Raw genomic sequence first — 22,113 nt, forward strand, 5'->3', positions numbered from 1 at the left:
TTTAAAACACAAAACATCCCTATGATGACTTCAATTAAAGTTTATGTCTAGTGTTGCTGAATTTTTGAATTTGTAAAAGGTAATATCAAGTAAGATGTGCCTGATTTGTTCTTTTTTAAATTTGTTCCTACTTTTAGGCTGTTCAGAGCCTCTGGGGATGAAGTCAGGACATATCCAAGATTATCAGATTACTGCTTCCAATATCTTTAGGACCCTAAATATGGATATGTTTACGTGGGAACCCTGTAAAGCTCGGCTGGATAAACAAGGAAAGATCAACGCTTGGACGTCAGGACGTAGTGACCAGTCGCAGTGGCTGCAGGTATTTGTTGTACTTTGAAACTCTGGAGCTCTTGTTATCCATGCACAGCTTAACATTTCCTATGTCTCTGCTACAATTAATATATTCAGAGAAAACTCAAGTTTAAAATAAATCTAAATGTAATCTAGTAAAGAATTGCTTGCTCTTATAATTTAGAAAATTTATTTTAATAAAATTTCAGTCAGTCTTTGAAGTTCACAGCTTATGTTCTCATATAAATTCTTATCTATTCTTAATTTCATCAATGAACTGAACGGCCTTTATTAATTTCTTCTTTGTTTTTCGAATCCAAAACAGTCCTCCTATAGGCAAGTGCTGATTCATTCTTTCTGAGTGAAGGGAAGAGTTAGGGATCATTCTATTCCATCATTTCACACAGAATTTACAAGAGCAAAACAGTTTATTGTTTGCTCCCCAGCCTCATGGCCTCCAGTGTAAAACCATTTCAGCAGCTCTTTATCCTGAATCCTTCACACTTAATTTTATATTACTCATGAATTCTCAACTATTCAAAATTGCCTGTTTTATCTAATTTGTCTGATGATTTATAAACCACCATACTCTTCCTTGTTCTAATGAAAATAGCCCCAGTTTTTCAAGTCTTACATAGTCTTTGTATTATCTCCATACCAGGAAATATCTTAGTGAATGTGTAATGAATGCTGTCTAATGCTTCCACATCCATCCCAAAGTACACAGCCCTGAACTACGCACAGTACTCCATCTTACAGAGATTTTATATAAGTTGACCATTACATTTTAACTTTCATATTTGTGCCTCTTGCCACAAAACTTAGTATTCTATTTGCTATTATTTTATGGCCTTATCCACTTGAGATACTTCTTTTGCTGTCTTGTGAACCTGAGCCCCCAACTTTCTAGGATTTTCCTGCATCACACAACCTCTGCTATCCAAAAAATAATTTATTAGTCTTACTGTACAGAATATCCCACACCACACTTACTGATGTTAAATTCCATCTATCAGTTTTTTGCCCGTTTTACCATCTTATTAGCATTTTTTGATTATTGGAATAATTTGTTATTCCTCATTAGTTAGATATTTGTTAGCTAGTACTCCTCCTCACTCTATATCCAAATCAGTGGCATACGCAATGAAGAGAAGACATCCCAGAACAGACCGCTATGATGCAGTACTGTCTACTTCCGAGAAGCTGCCTTTAACTCCCACTCGGTTTCCCAACTTTTAACTAGCCTTTAATTCAATTTGCTAGCTTTCCTCTAATTCTGTACTTCCTAATCTTCATCAGTAATCCCCGTATGATACTTTATCAAAGTCCATGCGCACCACGACTAATGTATTTCCCCAATCCACTGTATCTGTCACTTGCTCAAAAAAATCTATGAGGTTTGTAAAGCACAATCTTCCTTCCTTTCTAAATTCCATATGGCTGCTTCTAATTATTGTCTCTTCCTCTAGCTATGTAGTAATCTCATCTTTAATTAATGCTTTCAAAATGTCCCCTGACAGAGATGTAACCAAACTTATCTGTATTATCTCCCTTTTTGGAATCTGATAATGCATTGGACACACTTAAGCAGAATTCTGAAATATTCGGGATCATTTTAACCTAACCCACCTGGCAGGGAATTGAAGGGATTATTGGGTTGGTACTCACCACCCAATTTTACTCTCCACGGACATGACATTCTCTTACTTGTACTCTAATGTTTGATGATACATTTCAGAACTTGATTTGGTGATTGCTGCTTCTGTATGGTTGGATATATTAAAAACCAAAACTTACTATGCTTTTAGTCACATTTCCAAAACTTTAGTGAGCTTGCTTATAAAAGCACATTTTTAATATATGTTTCCATAAAGACAATATTGCATTGGCGAGGTACAGCAATAAGAACATTTGATATCAGGGTAAATGCCTGTTTAAAAAATACCTTTCTAATCCATTCCTAAGGTGATGCTTTGTCACACATTACTGAAGAGAGTGCTGATTGGTTTCCAAGTGGTAGAGGCGTTGCCATGCCTAGTAGCAGCGTGAAACAACTAACTTCACCTGTTGCTCAAATTTTTGAGATACCTTGTCCATCCAGCGCAATCTGAGATAGGCTGGGGGCTTTCATCGAACATCTAAATCTGATTCTTGCACATCATCACACACCTTGTCATTTAAAACTCCAGGAATTCTGCTTTTCAAAAATGCTCGGTGAATAGCTTCCTGTTAGACTGTTGCATTTGTGTTTAGAGTTGAAGTACTTGCAATTTCTGGAATGCTTTTTTTGAATGATTTCATTCAAAAGTGACGGCCTTAGGCCCATTCAAGAGTATGCGTGATATACAGTGTGAAATGATGTGATCAGGGTAGCCATTATCCTGCAGGATGTCTTTGATGCACCCTGTTTCAGCACCAAGCTTTCATGGTGAGTAAATGGCTCGGACCCTATTTACGAGGTTGCCAATAAGAGCAACCTTATAGCTGTGGAAATGTAATAATCTCAACCCGTATATTGACCAGTGAAGGTAGTCTTGCGGTAGACCGTGGTAGAGAAACCCCTGGCTGATTTCTCAATTCGTACATCAAGGAGAGGGAGTTCATTTGACTGCTCCAGCAGTAGCAACATGAGTGGTATTCGCCAGGATGATGCTGTCAAGCCAAAAAGACATTCTGCCTATCACACAAGTAATTAATGTGATGTATGAATTTCAGTGCCATTGTGATGCTAGATACGTAGGCTGTACATCCCAAAGACTGGTAGATCATATTAAACAGCCTGTCCCAGTCACTGTTCACAATGAGCAAGGTACAGACCATATGCAGCCAGCCTGTGTTTGCAAAACTCGCAACACAGTGTCCAACATTAGATGTGATTCCAGGGTTGGACCACATTTGCTAAATTGTCCTCTGTATGCTAAGAATCACACTGACTACCAATTTGGTCTCACAGTGTGGCGTATTTGCATGTACTGGAAGCTACATATGTTAATACACAGGGCACTGTTCTTTGCAAACAGTAAGAACATATACACAAATTGCACCTGTTTCAGCTAAACAAAATAAGTGACAGACATTCACTGACTCATTCCTCAGGGTAATGCCTTGACCAATCAGGGTATAGCTGCCTGGTTTAAATTTCAACAATGCTAGGCAGTTAACTGTCAGTCACCATCACTGGTGAATTCTCCATGGCAAAGCTTCTACCAATCAGTGCCCACTTGGCAACCAATCAGCACTCTCTACTCATACACTATGGGCAGAAATTTTCACTTGGCAGGCGGGCGCGCACCCGACCTGCTCAAGCATGAAATGACACGCGTTGATGTCAGCTGAGTGTGGCAATGTCAATGCGCAATCATGCAATAGTTCAGTTGACAGATGCGTGCCAGAGTCAGCAGCATGCCCACTGACAATTAGAAGGCCATTAAATAATCAATTAACTTAAATTTTTCACTGCCTGTCCAACCTAACAGTTGGCGGGCACATGAAAAGGCCAAGCAACATTTGTATTTTTTTGGAAACCTCATCCAAGGGAGGAATGAACTTCCTCTTATTCCTTTTATTACATTTTTATTTTCTTTATTTTCTTTTTTTAACAACACTTCATCTCCCTGAGGCAGCTTCGTGTCTCAGAGAGATTACGAAGCGCTCACTTGCACGCATGTGCGAAATTTGCACTCAGCCCACTTGCACTCCTCCCCCGTCCGCACAGCCAGCGCTGAGTGCTACCATTCGCTTTGCACACTGGGTGGGCCTTAATTGGCCCACTAGCATGAAATCACAGTCCAGTCCCGATCACGGGTGGTGGTCAGCTTCCTGAACCCACACACCAAGGGCAGAATTCTGCCCTATAAATTATTGTTTTCCCCTTATATTGGTATTTGTGCACAGTGTCCTGATGAATGTAAGCCGAAAAGCTTCAACATGTCTCTTTTTTCAGCAATACTCAAGAAAAAAAATAATTAATTCAAAAAATCAAAAAGACATAAATTTCTTTTCAAAGCTACATCTAAAATTTGAGATGGAGTGCAGACTAAAGCAAAACTAAAATGATTTCCAAGCCTAAAATATCATTACCCAGTGGAAATTGAAAAAGACATCATGGTATTTCTCTGGAAACTTCACCCACATCTGCAGGATCCTTCCGGTGGTCCTACATTGGCTGCATATTGAAGAAGAGGACTATCTTCTGAATGACAAACACACATGGCTATTCTGCTGGAACAATGATAGGCACGTGGGTGCAGTCTATTACGGCCTGGACTTGAGGAAGTCCTGCCGGGAGGGTGATGCCTACAGCCCTCTGCGCTTGAATGGCAACATCAGTCTCAAACTTAATGAAGCGCAGATGCCTTGTTTGGGAGGGCACCATCAGTTGGCTGATGCAGTTGTGGACTGCAGGTTGCAAAATCCTGCAAATGTCAACAACTGAGCCCTAGAATGAACCAGATGCAAAATCAATTAAAAGCTATGGTCACCTTGACCTCCATGGGCAATGGGTGGCCTCCTGCTCCTACTGGCTTTAGGCCATGCTCATAAGGGTGCCGAGGTCTGCGATCAAAGGACATGAGAGCTGCAGGCTCTGAAGTCACTGCTGCTGCGAGATATCCAGGAAGATGACCCTTGCCTATATATCCCGTACAGAGGGTAGTGCCTTCTTCTAGTTGCTGTCTTGGAGTCATCCTCTCTGTTGCATTCAGGTGCCTGTGGCTATGTTGCTTGCTGCAGCTGCAACTCCTCTTGCAGTTGCTATCCTTGCCATTCTGGCTGGTGAGCTGAACGCCACTTCAGCTCCTCCTTGGTGGTCTACCCTACTTTGGAATATGTAGATCCCATGTTCCTATGTAAGCTCACAGGTGGAAAGGTTGATAGCTATTTATAGGTCTCCAAGACTCCTCAAGGAAATGGCACCAAGATGTTTTTCCCAAGCAAAATCAATTATGCTTTCCTCAAGGACCGAATCCTGTAAACACAAGCCTTCGGCTATAGCTGACCTCAGGCTTACCACCTTCCCTCTCTATACAGGTGACTTCATGGTGGCTTTAGTGCTCAGTGATTTCCCACTGTGCACTCACCATTTTTAACCTGCCAAGTTGCCAATTCAGCAAGTGACTCGTGCACTGTTGGGAAAGAGCCATTGCAACCAGAAAATGTCTTTTAGTTGCAGTTTTAATTGCCTCATTTGACTTCTTGCTTTGGCCATGGGTTTCCAACTTCACTCCAAACCTGCCCATGGGAGAGATGATGGAAAGAGGCGGGAACACATTGGAAGACTGGCCCAATGGCATTCACTGTTGTTTTCCTGGTATCGCCACCTGTCCCAATCCTGCCTCTATCGACTTAGGAAAATGCCACCTAGAGAAGTTGAAGATGAGAAGCTGAGACAGTTGTTGACTCATATCAGTACAAATCCATTCAATATACTTAACTGTGCTTGGAACATTGAGCAAGTTGAGCACCCTATTATTTGAAGCTTACATGAGTCTTCACAAGGAAGCACAAGTTTTCTATTTCACTACGCTTACCGCCTGCGAAATATTTCCCTTTAATTGTCCTAAAGCTTAAGATTAGCATTGTTCAATATATCTTGCAAGTTCTGTGTGAAGTAAAATTGCTTTGAATCCTGAATACTGAAAAATAAATCTTGAAAATACTAAAATATGGAAGGGAAAGAGGTTTAAAATAAAACTAACATGAGACATACAGACATGGATTTCATTAGGAAAAATTTGCTACCACAAATAGCTGTGGTTCACATATGTGAAATTCTTGCACATATGCAGCTCTTGATTGCACACAGTGGTTAATTTTACTGGACATAGCATCATAGGTAAAATCAAAATGAACCTGTCCATTTGGGCGTTCCAGAATTTAGCAATTTTGTTTATTCTGGAGTAGAATTTGAGACTTCCCAAGGCTCTTTCATATATGTGAAAGACTATCTCAATTCACTTGGTCCTGTGGTTTAGCTTGTTGTGGGTTTTTGATAAAGGCTGATAGAAAGGATCATAACAGTGCATTCAAGTGACAGCATGCAACAAAATCAGTATTTTCAATTCCCCTGATCAGCCAGCTCTGAAGCCAGCGGCCAAGACCCTCATCGCATCCACAAGATTTTGCCCAATGAGTGTAAAATAGACTTCTTGTGCTTTTATCCAAATTGAACTGCAGAATGGCAATTACTATGGCAAAGGAATTATTTGTAAAGGTCAATTTATATTTTGTATATAACCTCATATTGGCTACCTCATAAGAGGAGAGATCAGCCTGGCCATTGTATGGCTTTTACATTTAGAAAAATTGTGTGTAATGTTTAGCATTGCCCTCACTAACTTCAGTGCACAGATATTACAAATCTGTTGTTATTCTGTTTGAATAAGCAAAGAGACAGAAGCTGATTTGTTTACAAGATTAATAATTGGCTATTGCAAGCACCCCTGCCAACTCAAAAAATGACAGATGGGCTGAAGGCCTATGTAATTAAAATATCTGCTAACTATTTATTAGATTAATTAAATACATGATTAACTGCAGTGTGGGAACATTATGATTTCTGAACTCCTGGGCCTCAGAAGTTCCATGAAGTTCCAGGAAGCTAATTGGTCAGGGATGAGTGATATGGTATATAAGGTTAGCATAGGAATTCTGTACTTTTCTCTTTTAAAAAAAGAAGCAGGAACTAATTTTGGAGCAGCTTTCCTCAGGAGATGAAATAGAATGAGTAAAGCTCACAGATCAAATTGTACATTGTTAGGGTGAAAGTGGTTTCAATGGCAAATTATTTCATTTAATATTTTTCTTTTGATCTTAATTTATGAAAACAATTTTCTCCACATGCCCTGCTCCATTTCCATCCTCCTCTCCCCATTCTCCATTGTGATTCCAAGGGTAGTAGCATTTCACTCAACTGATATTTTCTTGTATGTGTGTACTTGATAATTTTGAACATCAGTCATGTTTGCTATTTCAATCCTTGCACATGACTGCTGCATTCTTCACAGGCTATAAGTTCATAGGAAAATACCTGTGGTTGTAAGTGATTCCAAATGTTTCTTACTGGACTTTGAAATGAAAATATGAGCTTCCTGTAAAGAAAAAGAAATATTTGCATTTCTATACCGCTTTTCATGACAACCACACCCCAAAGCACTTCACAGCCAATCAAGTACTTTTTAAATTGTAGTCATTGTTGTAATGCAGGAAACATGGCACTAATATACTCTCAACAAACTCCCATAAACAGCAATGTGATAATGACCAGATAACCTGCCTTGTTGTCATGTTGATTGAGGAATACATGCTAACCAAGACACCAGGGCTAACTCCCCTGCTCTTCTTCGAAATAGTGCACTGGGGTCTTTTACATCAAACCCAAGCATATCAGTTTAACATTTCACCCAAAAGATGGCACTTCTAACAGTGCAGTGCTCCCTCAATACTACACTGGAATGTTGGCTGATTTTTGTGCTCTACCCAGGAGTGGGACTTGAACCCAGAACAATGTGACTCAGAGGCAAGCACTACCAACTTAGTTATGGCTAATGCACAATGGCCAGAATATTGCCGTCGGGCAAAGTGATGTGCGAGCCCAAAGTCATTGCGCATCATTTAGATCTTTCACTTGGTGGGCATGTGCTGGAGGTGGCTGGCTGGCGAAGAGCCCAAGTGGTCTTCGCATTTTCCAGGAAACCTCATCCACAGGTGGGATGAGGTTTCCTGAAGGTTTCATAAAGCTAATAAATAAATTTGGTGAACTTGACAAACATGTCCCAGCTCATGTGACATGTTTAAATAATTTTTTACTTTATTTATAATAAAATTTTTTAGCAACTTAATCTCCCTGACATAGCTCCTTGCCTCAGGGAGATTGCACGCGCTTGCACGAAAGAGCACTGGCTCCGACTCTCCCTCCTCCCCCCACCTGCACAGGTAGCGCTAAGCACTACTGGCCGCATGTTACACTGGGCGGGCCTGAATTGGCCTGCCCATGTAAAATGGCAGCACGCAACTGACCACGTGCGGCGATCGGCTCCACACCCACCTCCGTCCTCACCCGACCCGCCCGACATAGGTAAGATGCAACCTAATGTATTTTTTGGGATTAAGTAGAATCTAACATTTGTATTAAATCGGTTTCCAATAAGTTCAGCCACGAATATCAGGAACATTAACACTAGGGAAATGAGTAAGGCAAGAGTTTGGCTCCTTTGGCCGTGATGATAAAGTGCAGTTTAATTCTTCATATTTGGAGATAAGGCAGACATTTCTGCTTTATGGGTGGAATTGTCCACCCATATGTACTTTCTGAATTGATCACTCAAGCTGCCTTCTGCACCATTTCATTCCAATTCATAATGAAATATGTTAGCTACATTGTTATTAACAGATTCACAATCCTAGGGAGCCCACTTTCTGTTCAAAATACCCATCTGCCTTAAAATAATGCTTTTCTGTCTGATAGACTCCAGTTTTAACTACCACTGCTGATTTTGATTGATTGGTGAAGGGTTGTTTAAAATAAGGCAAATGACTTACTCCCACCAATCCTGCTTTCTTCCAACTGTGTCCCCATATTATCTTGCAGAAGAGCAAGACCACAAATCAATTTGTAATTTTAACCTAAAGTACAAGTCAGGATCAGTGCTGGCTCACATATCCACAAATTCCAGTAGATTGAAATGTGCCATATAAGAGAGAAAGTAACTAATGTTTTAAGATTCATACTGCACTAAACTTGAAAGGTGATTCTAATTATTCTTCTTTCTTGCTGATATACGTCCAATACCATGTGCTCTTTTTCAGCAAAGCTGCAAAGTTGGGTTAATATCACTGGATGGCAATCGAAGGTGATTTAAAAGAGACTGCTTACATTCTGAGCCAGTGAGAGAATTTGCAATATTTCCAAAGGAAAAATGGCCTTATATTTACACAATGCATTATCCATTCTTCAGCAGGTCAGGCAGCATCTGTGGAGGGAGAAACAGTTGATGGGCTGAATTTTACGGGACACCGTTGTTCTCCCACCCATCTCCCCCACGCCTTCTCATCCCCAGCTAAAATGCCGAGTAAGAATACTTCCACGATCCCTATGACTGACCCACAGCAATTTAAGACTTGGAGTAGAGTTAATTGCTTTAAGACAAGGCTTCTGCTCTTGTCTTTGGAGAAGGTCCCATCTCAGAGAGCTGCCAGACAATCAAATGGCCAGCAGCTTTGTAGTCCCAACAGCACTAGCTGGGAGTAGTGGCCACTGCTGGGATTACAGGCAGTTCCACAATGCCAAGGAGCTCAGGTAAGTCCTGGATGGGGGATCTCAGTGAGGAGGGTGTGAGTGGGGGAAGCAGCCTTAGGAGGCCAAGGTGGAGGGTTAAAGGGGGGGAAATGACATGGGAGGGGTGCCCCAGGTGCACCCGGGGGGCTTCCTGCTGAGTATCTTCAGCATTTTCTGGAAATGTCTGATTTGCTTTGAAAAGCATCCCTATAGTATGTGTAGGTATTGTACAACTTCCTCTTAACATAGAAGTGAGCATGTGCCATGAATAAATATTCCTTTTGGGGAATTGATGAGGGAGACATATGAGGATTTGGAACAATAACTTAAAACCAAAGTACTGTATTAGCAGAGATACAATATTAAACAAGTGAATGCTCTCTAAATGCTGACAGGAAATGGCAGCTGCTATAGGTTTTAAATGCCTGCATAAAGGGTTAAGCAGCCTCTAGAAAAATCATAGTTGCTGGCTCCAAAGCAAAATCAATAATAATGCTGGATGACTCTGTACATTAATAGCTTCTCTATTGATTTGACAACTAATTCCGACACTTAAATGTTTCCTGGTATGCTGCCTTGTGCTGAATGTCTGCATTCAGGCATTGCTAACAATGCAAAATGTATGGTGCTATTTAGTCATTACCATCTAATAAGAGTACACCCACCTAAATATGGCTTGGCATTTTCGGCAGAATCAATGGTATGCAAAACAGCAAGAACAAAAACATAAATTTACATAGTCCCTTTACGGTGTCAATCCTGGTTCAGTTGGTAGCCTGTTGCCTCTGAACCATAAGATTCAGGGTTCAAAATCTACTCTAGACCTTGAACACAAAAATCAAGGTTGAAACTGCAGTGCAGTATTTTTGGATGAGACGTTAAACAAAGGCCCCATCTGCCTGATTGGGTGGACAAGAGATCTTGTGGCTTCAAAGAGAGCATGAGTGTTATCCCTGCTGTACTGACCAATATTTATCCCTCAATCAACATCACAGAAGAACAGATTATCTGATCATTATCACATTGCTATTAGTGGGAATTTGTTGTATGCAAGTTGGCTGTTGTGTTCCTATTTACAACAGTGACTACACTTAAAAGTATTTCATTAGGAGTAAAGTGCTTTGAGAATATTGATAGTCATGGAAAGCACTATATAAATGTTAGATCTTCTTTTAAATGTTCCAAGGCATTTCACAGAAAGATTAGAAAGCAAAATTACTCAAAAAATGACATTTGATAAGGTGCCACATAACAGGCTTGTCAGTGACATTTAAGCCCATAGAATAAAAGAGACAGTAGCAGCACGGATATAAAATTGGCTGAGTGACAGGAAACAGAGGGTAGTGATGTACAATTGTTTTTCGGTCTGGACCAAGGTATCCAGTGGGGATTGTGTGGGTTGGTGTTGGGATCCTTGCTTTTATTGATACATATTAATGACCTAGACTTGTGTGTGCAAATTTCAAAATTTGTGGAAGATGTAAAACATGCAAATAATTATGAATGGTGAGGAAGATAGTGATAAACTTCAAGAGGACATAAATTGACTGGTAGAATGACAGTGACAGAATAAATTTAATACAGAAAAATATGAAGTAATTCCTTTTGGTAGGAAGAAAGAGGAGAGACAATATGAAATAAAGGGTACTATCATAAAGCAGGTGCAGGAGTAGTGGAACCTAGAGGTATATGTGCACAAATCTTAGAAGGTGGCAGGGCATGTTAAGAAAGTGGGTTAATGAAGCATATGGAATCTTGAGCTTTATAAATTTGGGCATAGAGTACAAAAACAAGGAAGTTATAATAAACCTGAATGAAACACTGGATTTTCTGTGCCCACCGGCATCAGGCGTGGCATGAGCGGACATTATGGCGCGATCAGTTTCATGATGGCTTGAAACTGCTCAGCCTAACTATGACGGGATGCGTTTCCGGCCATCGACCGTTGGGAACCTCATTAGAATACATTTTCATATCATTATTAGGCCAGCCCACCAGAATCATCTGTCCACATCAGCGGTAAAACACACCGACATGTTTCACAACAGCACATAAGCGACATGCACCTGGTGGGCTGCACTTTCCTTGGGACTTCATTCAGCACTCGCAGTCATCAGCGCCAGGTTTCACAGACAGCACCACATCACTTTTAGGGGCACACGGCAGGTCTCTACCTACCAGATCAGCCATATGTGGGTGGCTTTTCAATGGGTCAAGGTTAGGGCTTGCTTGGGGAAGGGGGAGAAGTGGCCTCAGGCAAGAGAAGAGGCTGCAGGATGAGGGCTGTACTTGGGAAGGAGGGTAATCCAGGGGGCACATGTTGACCTGTGCAAGTGGCCTCAAGATGGTGAGGGCTGAGGAGAAAGTCTCCAGAGGAGATGAGGCCAGATGGAGATGTGAGAGTATGTGTGTGAGATTGGGTGGTGATGCCCCTTGAGCTGGCAGTGAGTGAGATACCAGTGAATGTATGATGGTCTTGAATGTTTGAGTTTAGAGTGATAAGATGGTTGCCATTCCCTGGCTGCATGGATGAGATCATTCATCCTCTCTCTGCATTGGATGGTCAATCTCTTCTGTGCAACATTAGCACTGATCACCATTGCCACCACCTCCCAAATCTGATTAGTCACACCATTGCCCATCCTGCAGCCAGAGCAGGGGTGGAAGACATTGCAGGGGGCCTCCAGGGTGTCAAAAAGGCATTCCAGTGATGCAAAACTAAACCTGGGGGCTATAGTCTTTTTACCTTTCGTAGACATCTTCCCTGCAGTAGTCCTGGGCTGGGAGCACTGAGATGCATGCACGCGTCTGGACTTTAAATATGGCGCCCGGTGTAATGAAGCGGCGAGGTGATAGCATGGCAGGCGAATGAGAGCCCGCCCACCATTTCCCAGAAATGCATAACTAATTTAGTGGCTGTGGGACAATACAGCATGAAAACCCACCGTTGCGGCCAGCAGGTAAAACATCGTTTTACCCGCCCACTACCACAGTTAGTACAAATGTGGGACAATTCCACCCATTGGTTTGTCCTTGACTGGACTGTTGTGCTTGATTCTGGGCAGCATACTTCAGGAAGGATTTGCAGAGGATGCAAAGAAGATTCATGAGAACGGTTTCAGGAATGGGGAACTTCCATTACATGGATAGATTGGAGAATCTAGATCTGTTCTCCTTGGAGAAGGGAAGATTAAGAGGAGGTTGGATAGTGTTGTTCAAAATCATGAAGGGCCTGGACATAGTAGATAGGGGAAAAAAGTAGACATGAAGGAAAACTTTTTAATACAACAAATGGTTAGAATCTGAAATGCACTGCCTGAGAGTGTGGTGGAGGCAGGATAAATCGGGGCTTTCAAAAGGAAATTGGATCATTACCTGAAAAGGAAAAACTTGCAGGGCTATTGGAAAAAGGCAGGGGAGTGGTACTAGGTGAGTTACTCTTGCAGATAGCTGATACAGACACGATGGACTGAAAAGCCTCCTTCTGCCCTGTAATCTATCATTCCATAATGAGTTTCTACAAAACTTTTGGCCACCACCATCCAAACTAGAGTTCCAATGAGACAAAATTTCTGCCCACGTAGTCCATACTATATAAATAAATATATATTTTTTGCTATTCTTAATTTAAAAATGTGTCAGTCAAACTGCAGGCAAGTTCCCAGGTGTGTCCTGTAACTCAAAAATGATAATTTCTGCTAAGTTTACAAGGCAAGTTCGTAACCTAATGGCGTGACCCCTTGCTTGATTTGTTCAGTTTAATCAACATAACATTTTGTTTTTGGAATATTAAAAATCATCTAAATTCTACTCCATGTAATTAGATATTTTAAAATCATTTCCAGGCTATTAAAAACAATAAAAGTTGGAATTACATAACTGGTATCCAAAATGTTCCAAACTGGGATTATGACAATTTAATTATTGGAAAAATTATTATTTCAAACAAAGCCCTTTTTCTCTAAATTCACCAGTGCTCAAAGTATCCTCATAGATCAGGTATTCAGGAAGGTTTTAAAATTTAAGGTCATAGTATAAGACTATAAAGGCTGAATATACTATTGCCTATTAAAAAAAAACACACTCTAGTACTTGCATTTCATTTTGTTTGATATGAACAATCATAACTTGATACCCACACACAAGACACTTGCTAATGTCTAACAATAAATTCCTTCAAAGTCTCAGGTTCTCCATGGAGACAGCTACTGTGCTGTCTGCAGCAATGTCTACTCAGCGATAGCACTAATGGTGGTAGTCAAGTTCACTACTGCTCTCAACTTTTATGTGTCCTGCTCCTTTCATAATCGCACAGAATGTACCTGCAATATAAATCGATTTTATAACACACCAACTAGAGAATTGATCTATTGTTTCAGCAAGGCAGACTCATTCAATTTACGTACCACAGACCAACAATAGTGACTATTTAATGTCACATGACAGGGCCACCTATCTTCAGGGCATTGCTGAACTTCCCCAAGTTCTTCATGGGAAGAGAGAGTTGCTGGCAATGCCAGCATCTGTTGTCATCCCTAATTGCCTTTGGGAAAAGGGTAATGAGCCACCTTCTTGAATTGCTGCAATCTACCTGGTATAGGTATACCCACAGTGCTGTTAAGATGGGAGTGCCAGGATGTTGACCCAGCAACAGTGAAGGAACGGTGATAAAGTACCAAGTCAGGATGGTGTGTGTCTTGGAGGTGGTGGTGTTCCCATGCATCTGCTGCCCTTGTCCTTTTAGAGATCATTGGTTTGGAAGGTGCTGTCAAAGAGCCTTGGTGAGATGCTTCAGTGCATCTTGTATATAGAACACAATGCTGAGACTGTGATGGAGGAGCTGAATGTTTAAGGTGGTGGATAGGCTGCCGATAAAGTGGGCTACTTTGTCCTGGATTGTGTTGCGCTTCTTGAGTATTGTTGGAGCCACACTCACCTAAGCAAGTGGAGAGTATTCCATCACACTTCTGATTTGAGCCTTGTAGATTGTGGGTAGGTTTGATGGTGGATGGTGTGAATGTTACAAGCCTGAATATTATCCAGGTATTCTTGCATATGGACATCTTGATGTCACTGTGCGTCGTTCTGATCTTCCACTCAGCGGGCGGGCGCCGGAGTCGGCTATGCACCCGCCGAACTGTCAAAGGCCTGGTAAGGCCATTAATAAACTAATTAAAGCAATTGTCAGGGCTGCCCATCCAACCTTAAGGTTAGCGGGCAGGCGAAGAGCCCAGGCAGCCTTTGCATTTCTCATGAAACCTCATCCACGGTTGGGATGAGGTTTCATGAAAGGTTTATTAATTCAAATAAAAAAATTTATTAAAGTTCATAAACATGCCCCAGCTCATGTGACACTGTCTCATGAGGGGACGTGTCTGAATAATTTTATATTTTGTATTTTTAACATCTTTTGCACTGAAATTAATCTCCTGCAGCTCCATGCCTCAGGGACATTTCTGCGTTCTTTCACACGCATGCACGAAAGAGCACAGGCCCCGACTCTCCCTCCTCCTCCCGCCCACACAGGTAACGCTGAGCACTTCCGGGTGCGTGTCACACTGGGCAGGCCTTAATTGGCCCGCCCAAGCAAAGTGATTGTGGGTGGCGATCGGCTCGTGCCTCCTCCTGCTCCCGACCAGCCCGCCCGACAGGGAGAAAATTCTCCCCCATATTTTGTACTGCTAGATTAGTTCTGAATCTATCTTATTTAGCATGGTGGCAGTGCCACATAACATGACAGAGGTTATTCTCCCTTCGTCCCTACAAGTTCTGTGTGGTGGACACTCCTACCAATACTGTCATGGACGAGCCATCTGCAACAGGTCAGTCTGTGACAACAATGTCAAGTAGGTTTTTCTCTCTTGTTGGTTTCCTCACCACTTGCCGCACCCCAGTCTGGCGGACACCAGGGAACATAATCCCAGGATAAGGGGTAGGCCATTTAAGACTGAGATGAGAAAGAGTCTCTTCACTCAACGGGCGGTGGATCTTTGGAGTTCTCTACTCCAGAGGGCTGTGAAAGCTCAATCATTGTGCATGTTCAAGATAGAAATCAATAGATTTCTGGAGACTAATGACATCAAAGGATGTGGGGAGAGTGCGGGAAAGTGTCTTTGAGGTAGATGATCAGCCATGATCTAATTGAGTGGTGGAGCAGGCTAGATGAGCTGAATGGCCTTTCCTGTTCCTATGCCCCTATATTTCCTTCAGGACTCAGATAGCTCTGAAAGTAGTGGTGCTACTGAGCCACTCTTAGTGATGAACATTGAAATCTCCCACTCAGAGTGCATTCTGTGTTCTTGGCAGCCTTAGTGCTTCTTCCAAGTGGTGTTCAACATGATTCATAAGCTGAGGGGGAGGTGGTATGTGGTAATCAGCAGAAAGATTCTTTGGCCGTGTTTGACTTGATGCCACGAGGCTTCATGAGGTCCAGAGTCAATATTGAGGATGCCCAGGGCAACTCCCTACCAACTGTATACCATAGCCGACAGGACATGAACTACCCAGAGGTGGTGATGGTGGTGTCTGGGACACTGACTTAGATGTGGTTCAGTGAACATGACTACGTCAGGCCATTGCTTGACTAATCTGTGGGACAGCTCCCCCAATTTGGGCACAAGCTCCGCAGATGTTAGTAGGGGGACTTTGTAGGGTTGACTGGCAAGGTGTGCCACTGTCCAGGTCAATGCTGAGTGGTCTAGCCGATTTTATTCAATTTTGACTTTTTTGTAATGGCTTTGTACAACTGAGTGACTTTTCACTCTGCCATTTCTGATGGCAGCTAAGGTTGGGTATGTCTGGAGTCACATCCAGGCTAGATCAGATAAGGAGGGCGGATTTATATCCCTAAAGGATCAGATGGGTTTTTACAACAGTCTGATACTTTTATCGCTATTTGCAATGCCACAAGGGTGCCCATTCCAAGTTTTTACATCGCTCGGCTTTTAAAGCCAGATTTTTTAATTAATTGGATTTAAATTTCACCAGCTGCATGATGAGATTTGAATGCTTTCCCCGGAGTGTTAGACTGGGTCTCTGGAATACTCATCCAGGTACATTACCACTCTGCCACCATCCCCAATGTTGATGGTCATCCAAGTCTTACACTTCTGCAACTGAGGGAGAATCTAAACTGACTGAATCAGTATTCAGCTGCAAGCTGATCAAGAGCATCAGATCATGCAGTTTAATGCCTGCTCCACTGTCAGCAGTTACTATGCTTTCATTCATTCATTGAATCATGCTGCAATGACTGTGAAGTGTGAAAGACCAGAGCAATAATTTTATATTGAGTTTACATTTATCTTAATTTGCTTCATTACCAAGAGTTGTTTAAAGTTGTTTATTTGATATCCGTGCTGTGAGCTGGTTCAGGATGGTAATAGGTATTTAACTGATTACAAAAGAGATGTGATTAGCCCATTCTCTGCAGCTTGTTGCCAATATGCTATTGAGGCTGGAGGCCCAATTTCAGGTGATATTCTGGCATATGTACCCAGCAAGCTTCTAATTTCAGGCCCGAAAATGGCTCAAACCCAATTTCCACCCCTCAGTGGATAGGAAGGGAGAGCAGCCAAAGTAATGGTCCAGGTTTAAATCATTGACAAAAATAGGAGCACTGTTAAAGATACTGAAGAGAAAGTTTAAGAAGTTAGGCATCAAATTGAATAACAAGATCTCAAATGTTGTATTCTCAGATTAGTTTGTCTGTCACACATTGAAAAGGCTAAACAGAAAAAATTAGCAAGAGCAAACTGGTGCAAAGGAAAGGGGCATTGAAGTGACTTCCGCAATAAGGAAAGGCAATTTCAAAGGGACAGCTGTTGCCTGAACCAAAATGGAAGCAGTGGATTAGTGAAGAGGATAAATAGAGCACTGGGGAGGACTTAAACTGATATGCAGAGGGCTGGGGTAAATCTAGTTTTTAGGTCAGAGTGGGAGAGCAGGATTAATAAAACTAATGGAATAGAAGCAGAAGACTTTGCTTAAATAAACATTCTCAAGATAGTGTCAGAGATGAAATGGAAAGAAACTATTACATAGTGAGAATGAGAAACTCTTTTGCATATCTAAAAATAGAAAACCAAGAAAATAATAAAAATTAAAGTTCTCAAAGATTATTGTCAATGGATGCATCAACTAATAGAGTTCTGTAGGTAAATAGAATAACTAAAACTAAACAGAAGCTTTAAAATGAAGCGGATGATACTGTTTAGGCTAAAAATATTTTAGAAAGCCATGAGTAAAGAAAGTGTAGTGAGGAGGAAAAAAGGGACATTTAGAGACTATATAGGAATATGAAGGACCAGCAGATAATATAGAAAGAAATAGTGGAAAGTCTTATATTTACAAAAAAGTAAACAAATACTGGAAGAAGGTTGGACGGAAGCAGTCTAAATTTTAGATGAGAACGGTATAGCAGAGACAGTGAATATTTTGCATCTCTGTTTTGCAATGATGGTTGAAATGAGAACATAGGTAAAGGAGAGGAAGACATGGAAGAATTTATAGTTAACAGTAGAAAAGGAGTAGTTATGAAAAATGAACAGAACCCAAGATCAGCCCTGCTGGCATGTACCCAGGCAACAGGTGAAAGGGAAAGTCAGAGAGAAGATAACACAAGCACCAGGTGATCTACCCCCTTGACTGCTGCAGTCCGAGGTGAGGTTATTCTTTGTTGTGGTTTGACACAACTTAAGTAACCTGCTAGGCTACTTCAGTGTCAATTAGTCAACATTTGTAGGGGACTAGAGACACACATAGGCCAGACCAGGTAAGGACAGCAAGTTTCCTTCCTCAAACAACATTTGTGAACCAGTTATGGTTTTGTTTGATTGCCTTGTGAACTTTTTCTGGTTTTGCCACTGATCCTGAGATCATTGAAATCACCTGTTCCTTCTCATAACCACTTGTAATCTATTAACTCGGCTTTGCTGTGTAACTAACCAGTCCAGTATTGTAAAGACTCGCCTGTAGAAAAGAGCACTTTAAGCAAGGATACTGTTTTTGTTTTAAACTAGAGTGTAATACTTTTATACTGCGGACTACTGTGTACTATGAGTCTCCTGGTGAAAGGCTGTAGCATTTGCAGTAGGGCAAACAAATCCAGAGCTCCCTAGATGATAGAGGAAATTGGAATTAAGATAAAGAAGGAAAAGTACGCCTATGATAGGTATCAGGAAAAAAATACAATTGGGAACCAAGAGGAATACAGAAGGTTTAGAGAGGAGGTGAAAAAGTGTATTAGAGAAGCGAAGAGGGATTATGAGAAAAGACTGGCAGCCAACATAAAGTCTTCTATAGACATATAAATAGTAAAAGGGTGGTAAAAGGAGGAGTAGGGCTGATGAGGGACCTAAAAGGGAATTTACACATGGACGAAGGGGCCATGGCTGTGGTATTAAGTGAATACTTTGCATCCATCTTTACCAAGGTGGTAGATGCTACCCAGGCTATAGTGACAAACAATGAAACTCCATCACTGGAAGGGTTCAAAATTGACATGGAGGAAGTGTTGAATAGACCGTCAGTACTTAAAGTTGACAAGGCACCAGGACAGGATGAGGACAAGGATATTGAAGGAAGTGAGAATAGAAATTGCAGGGGCACTGGCTGTAATCTTTCAGTCTTCCCTAGACTCAGAGGTGATGCCAGAGGACTGCAGAATTTGCAAACATTATGCCCTTGTTCAAAAAATGTTGTGAGGATAAAACCAGCAATTATAGACCAGTCAGTGTAACTTCAATGGTGGGCAAGATTCTGGAAACAATTATTCGGGATAGAATTAGTAGTCACATGGATACATGTGAGTTGATAAGGAGGAGCCAGCATGGATTCCCAAAGGGAAATCATGTTTAATAAACTTGCTGGGTTTTTTTTTTTGAAGAGGCAAAAGAAAAGATTGATGAGGGTAATTCTGTTGATGTGGTGTACAAACGGTATTTGATACAGTACTGCACAGCCGACTTGTGAGAAAGTTATTGCTGATGGAATAAAAGGGACAGTAGCAATGAGTATACAAAATTGGCTGAAAAATAGGAAGCAGTGGGCAATGGCCAAAGGATATTTTTCAGACTGGGGGAAGGTTTGTAGTGGAGTGCCTGAGGGGTCGATATTGAGACCCTTGCTTTTCCTGATATATATTATTGATCTAGATCTTGGTGTGTAGGGGACAGTTTCAAAGTTTGCAGATGATATGAAGCTTGGGACTGTTGTGAACTGTGAGGAGGACAGTGTGGAACTTCAAGAACATAGACAGGGTGGAGTGTGTAGATAGGTGGCAGATGAAGTTCAATGCGGAGAAGAGTGAGATGATGCATTTTGGTAGGAAGAACATGGACAGACAATATAAAATAAGGGGTGAAATTCTGAAGGGGGTGCAGGAGCAGAAAGACTTGGATGTATATTGCATAGATCATTGAAGGTGGCAGGACGGGTGGAGAGAGTAGTTAATAAAGCATATAGTATTCTGGACTTTATTAATAGGGGCATAGAATACAAGGAGGTTATGCTGAATTTACATAAGACAATCGTTAGATCTCAGCTGGAATATTGTGTACAGTTCTGGGCGCCACATTATAGGAAGGATATGAACATATTGGAGAGAGGGCAGAGGAGGTTTACAAGAATGGTTCCAGGGATGAGAAACTTCAGCTATGAGGATAGATTGGAGAGGTCTTTGGAGAGAGGAAGTCTAAGAGAAGATTTGATAGAGATAGATTTGATAGGGGGTGGCGGTGGCATAGTGGTATTGTCTGATTGATTGACTGATAATCCAGAGACCCAGGGTCATGCCCTGGAGATCTGGATTCAAATCCCACCATAGCAGATGATGGAATTTGAATTCAATATATTAAAAGTCTGATGATGACCATGAAACCATTGCTGATTGTTGTAGAAACCCATCTGGTCCCCCTCCAGACCCACAGCAATATGGTTGACTCTTAAAAATGTCCTCTGAACAAGGACAATTAGGAATGGGTAATTAATGTGATGCCTACACCCATGAACAGATTTTTAAAAAAATCATGAGGGGGCTGGACAGAGTAGATAGGGAGAAGCTGTTCCTGCTTGTAAAAGGATCAAGAACAAGAGGGCACAGAATTAAAGTAATTTGCAAAAGAAACAAATGTGATGTGAGGAAAAAGCTTTTTCACTTAATGAATGCACTGCACTGCATTGGTGGAGGCAGATTCAATCAAGACATTCAAGAGGGCATTAGATGATTATTTGAATAGAAACAATGTGTAAGGGTATGGGGGAAAGGCAGGGGAAAAAGCAGGGCAATGGCACTAGGTTATAATGCTCATTTGGAGAGCTGGTATAGACATGATGGACTGAATGGCCTCCTTCTGTGCTGTTAAAATTCTGTTATTTTTATTATACATCTTTCACTAGCATTGTTTTGTTCACCTAATTTATCTTATAATTTTGTCTGGACCTTTGTCCAGAAGTACAGTCCAGCAAAGTGGCCATTTTTCACATAATTACTTAAAGAAAGGGTAGAGTCAATTAGAGAAGTAAAAGGAAATCATCTCATCGAGGAGGAAGATGCTAAAAAAATATTTTGTTTCAACTTCCATAAAAGTATGTGACAGTGAGAATATAAGAATCCAAGGGAAAAAGCTGAACTAGTTAGTTTGCATAGCTATGGAAAAAAAGTAGTGCTGAGAAAGTTTGTGGAACTCAAACTGGAAAAGACACCTGGCTGGGGTGGCATGTATTGTAGACTGCTGTAGAATTCAAGAGAGGTACCAGCAGAGGCCAAGACCGTGATGCTTCAAACAGATTGATATAGCAAAAGGACAAAGAGGGGGTTGCAACTGCAACAAACCGTTTCTGTTTTAAAAAGGGAGGAAAAGATAACCTTACTAATTACAGAGGAGGCAGCCTAACATCAGCTGTGCTTAAACTTCTAGAGGCATATTCACTGCTGAGGGGATAAAATACTCATTTAAAAGAAACTTGTAATAATTGAGGAGAATCAGTGTGAATTTGCAAAGGCAAGTCAAATCTGACCAAGTTAATAGAATTATTTATAGAAATAATAAAGTTCATTAATAAAGGAATTGCAGTGTTGTGTTTATGGATTGTCGACACGTAGTTGGTAACATACTACAGAGGAAACTGCTGATAAAACTTAGGCACGCAATATTAATGGGAGGTAGTAATTGGGTTAAATGAGCAAAACAAAGAGCAGCGTTGGATGGTCCTTCATTTTGGACTGCAGGAATGTTATCAGTGATGACCCCTAGGCATGCTTATTAGGACCTTTGTTCTTCTCAGTGTGTGATTGGCAATGCAAGATAGAGTTTGAAGGCAATTTACAAAATAAGGACCATGGTTAATTGTGTAGAGAATGAAGAGATTTGGTTCCCACTAAAGTGAGATAAGGAGAATATTTTTTACATAGTGAATGGTTATGATCTGGCATACATTGACTGAAAGAGTAGTGGAAACAGACTCAGCAATAACTTGCAAAGTGAATTAGATAAATACTTGGAGGAGGAAAATTGCAGAGCAGTGTCGAAAGGGTAGGGGAGTGG

At 41.2% G+C, this 22,113-nt stretch overlaps 1 protein-coding gene across 1 annotated transcript in view; it reads left to right on the top strand.

Moving 5' to 3' along the window:
* Window positions 1–22,113, top strand: part of LOC121276884 (EGF-like repeat and discoidin I-like domain-containing protein 3) — a 318,995-nt gene that overhangs the window by 277,434 nt on the left and 19,448 nt on the right. Inside the window, exon 9 of the mRNA XM_041185494.1 lies at window positions 138–322. Coding sequence (XP_041041428.1) covers window positions 138–322 — 185 coding nt within the window. The remainder of the gene's footprint in view (window positions 1–137; window positions 323–22,113) is intronic.

This window comes from Carcharodon carcharias, chromosome 4, assembly GCF_017639515.1.
Source record: "Carcharodon carcharias isolate sCarCar2 chromosome 4, sCarCar2.pri, whole genome shotgun sequence".
In the NCBI taxonomy this organism is placed as follows: Eukaryota; Metazoa; Chordata; class Chondrichthyes; order Lamniformes; family Lamnidae; genus Carcharodon; species Carcharodon carcharias.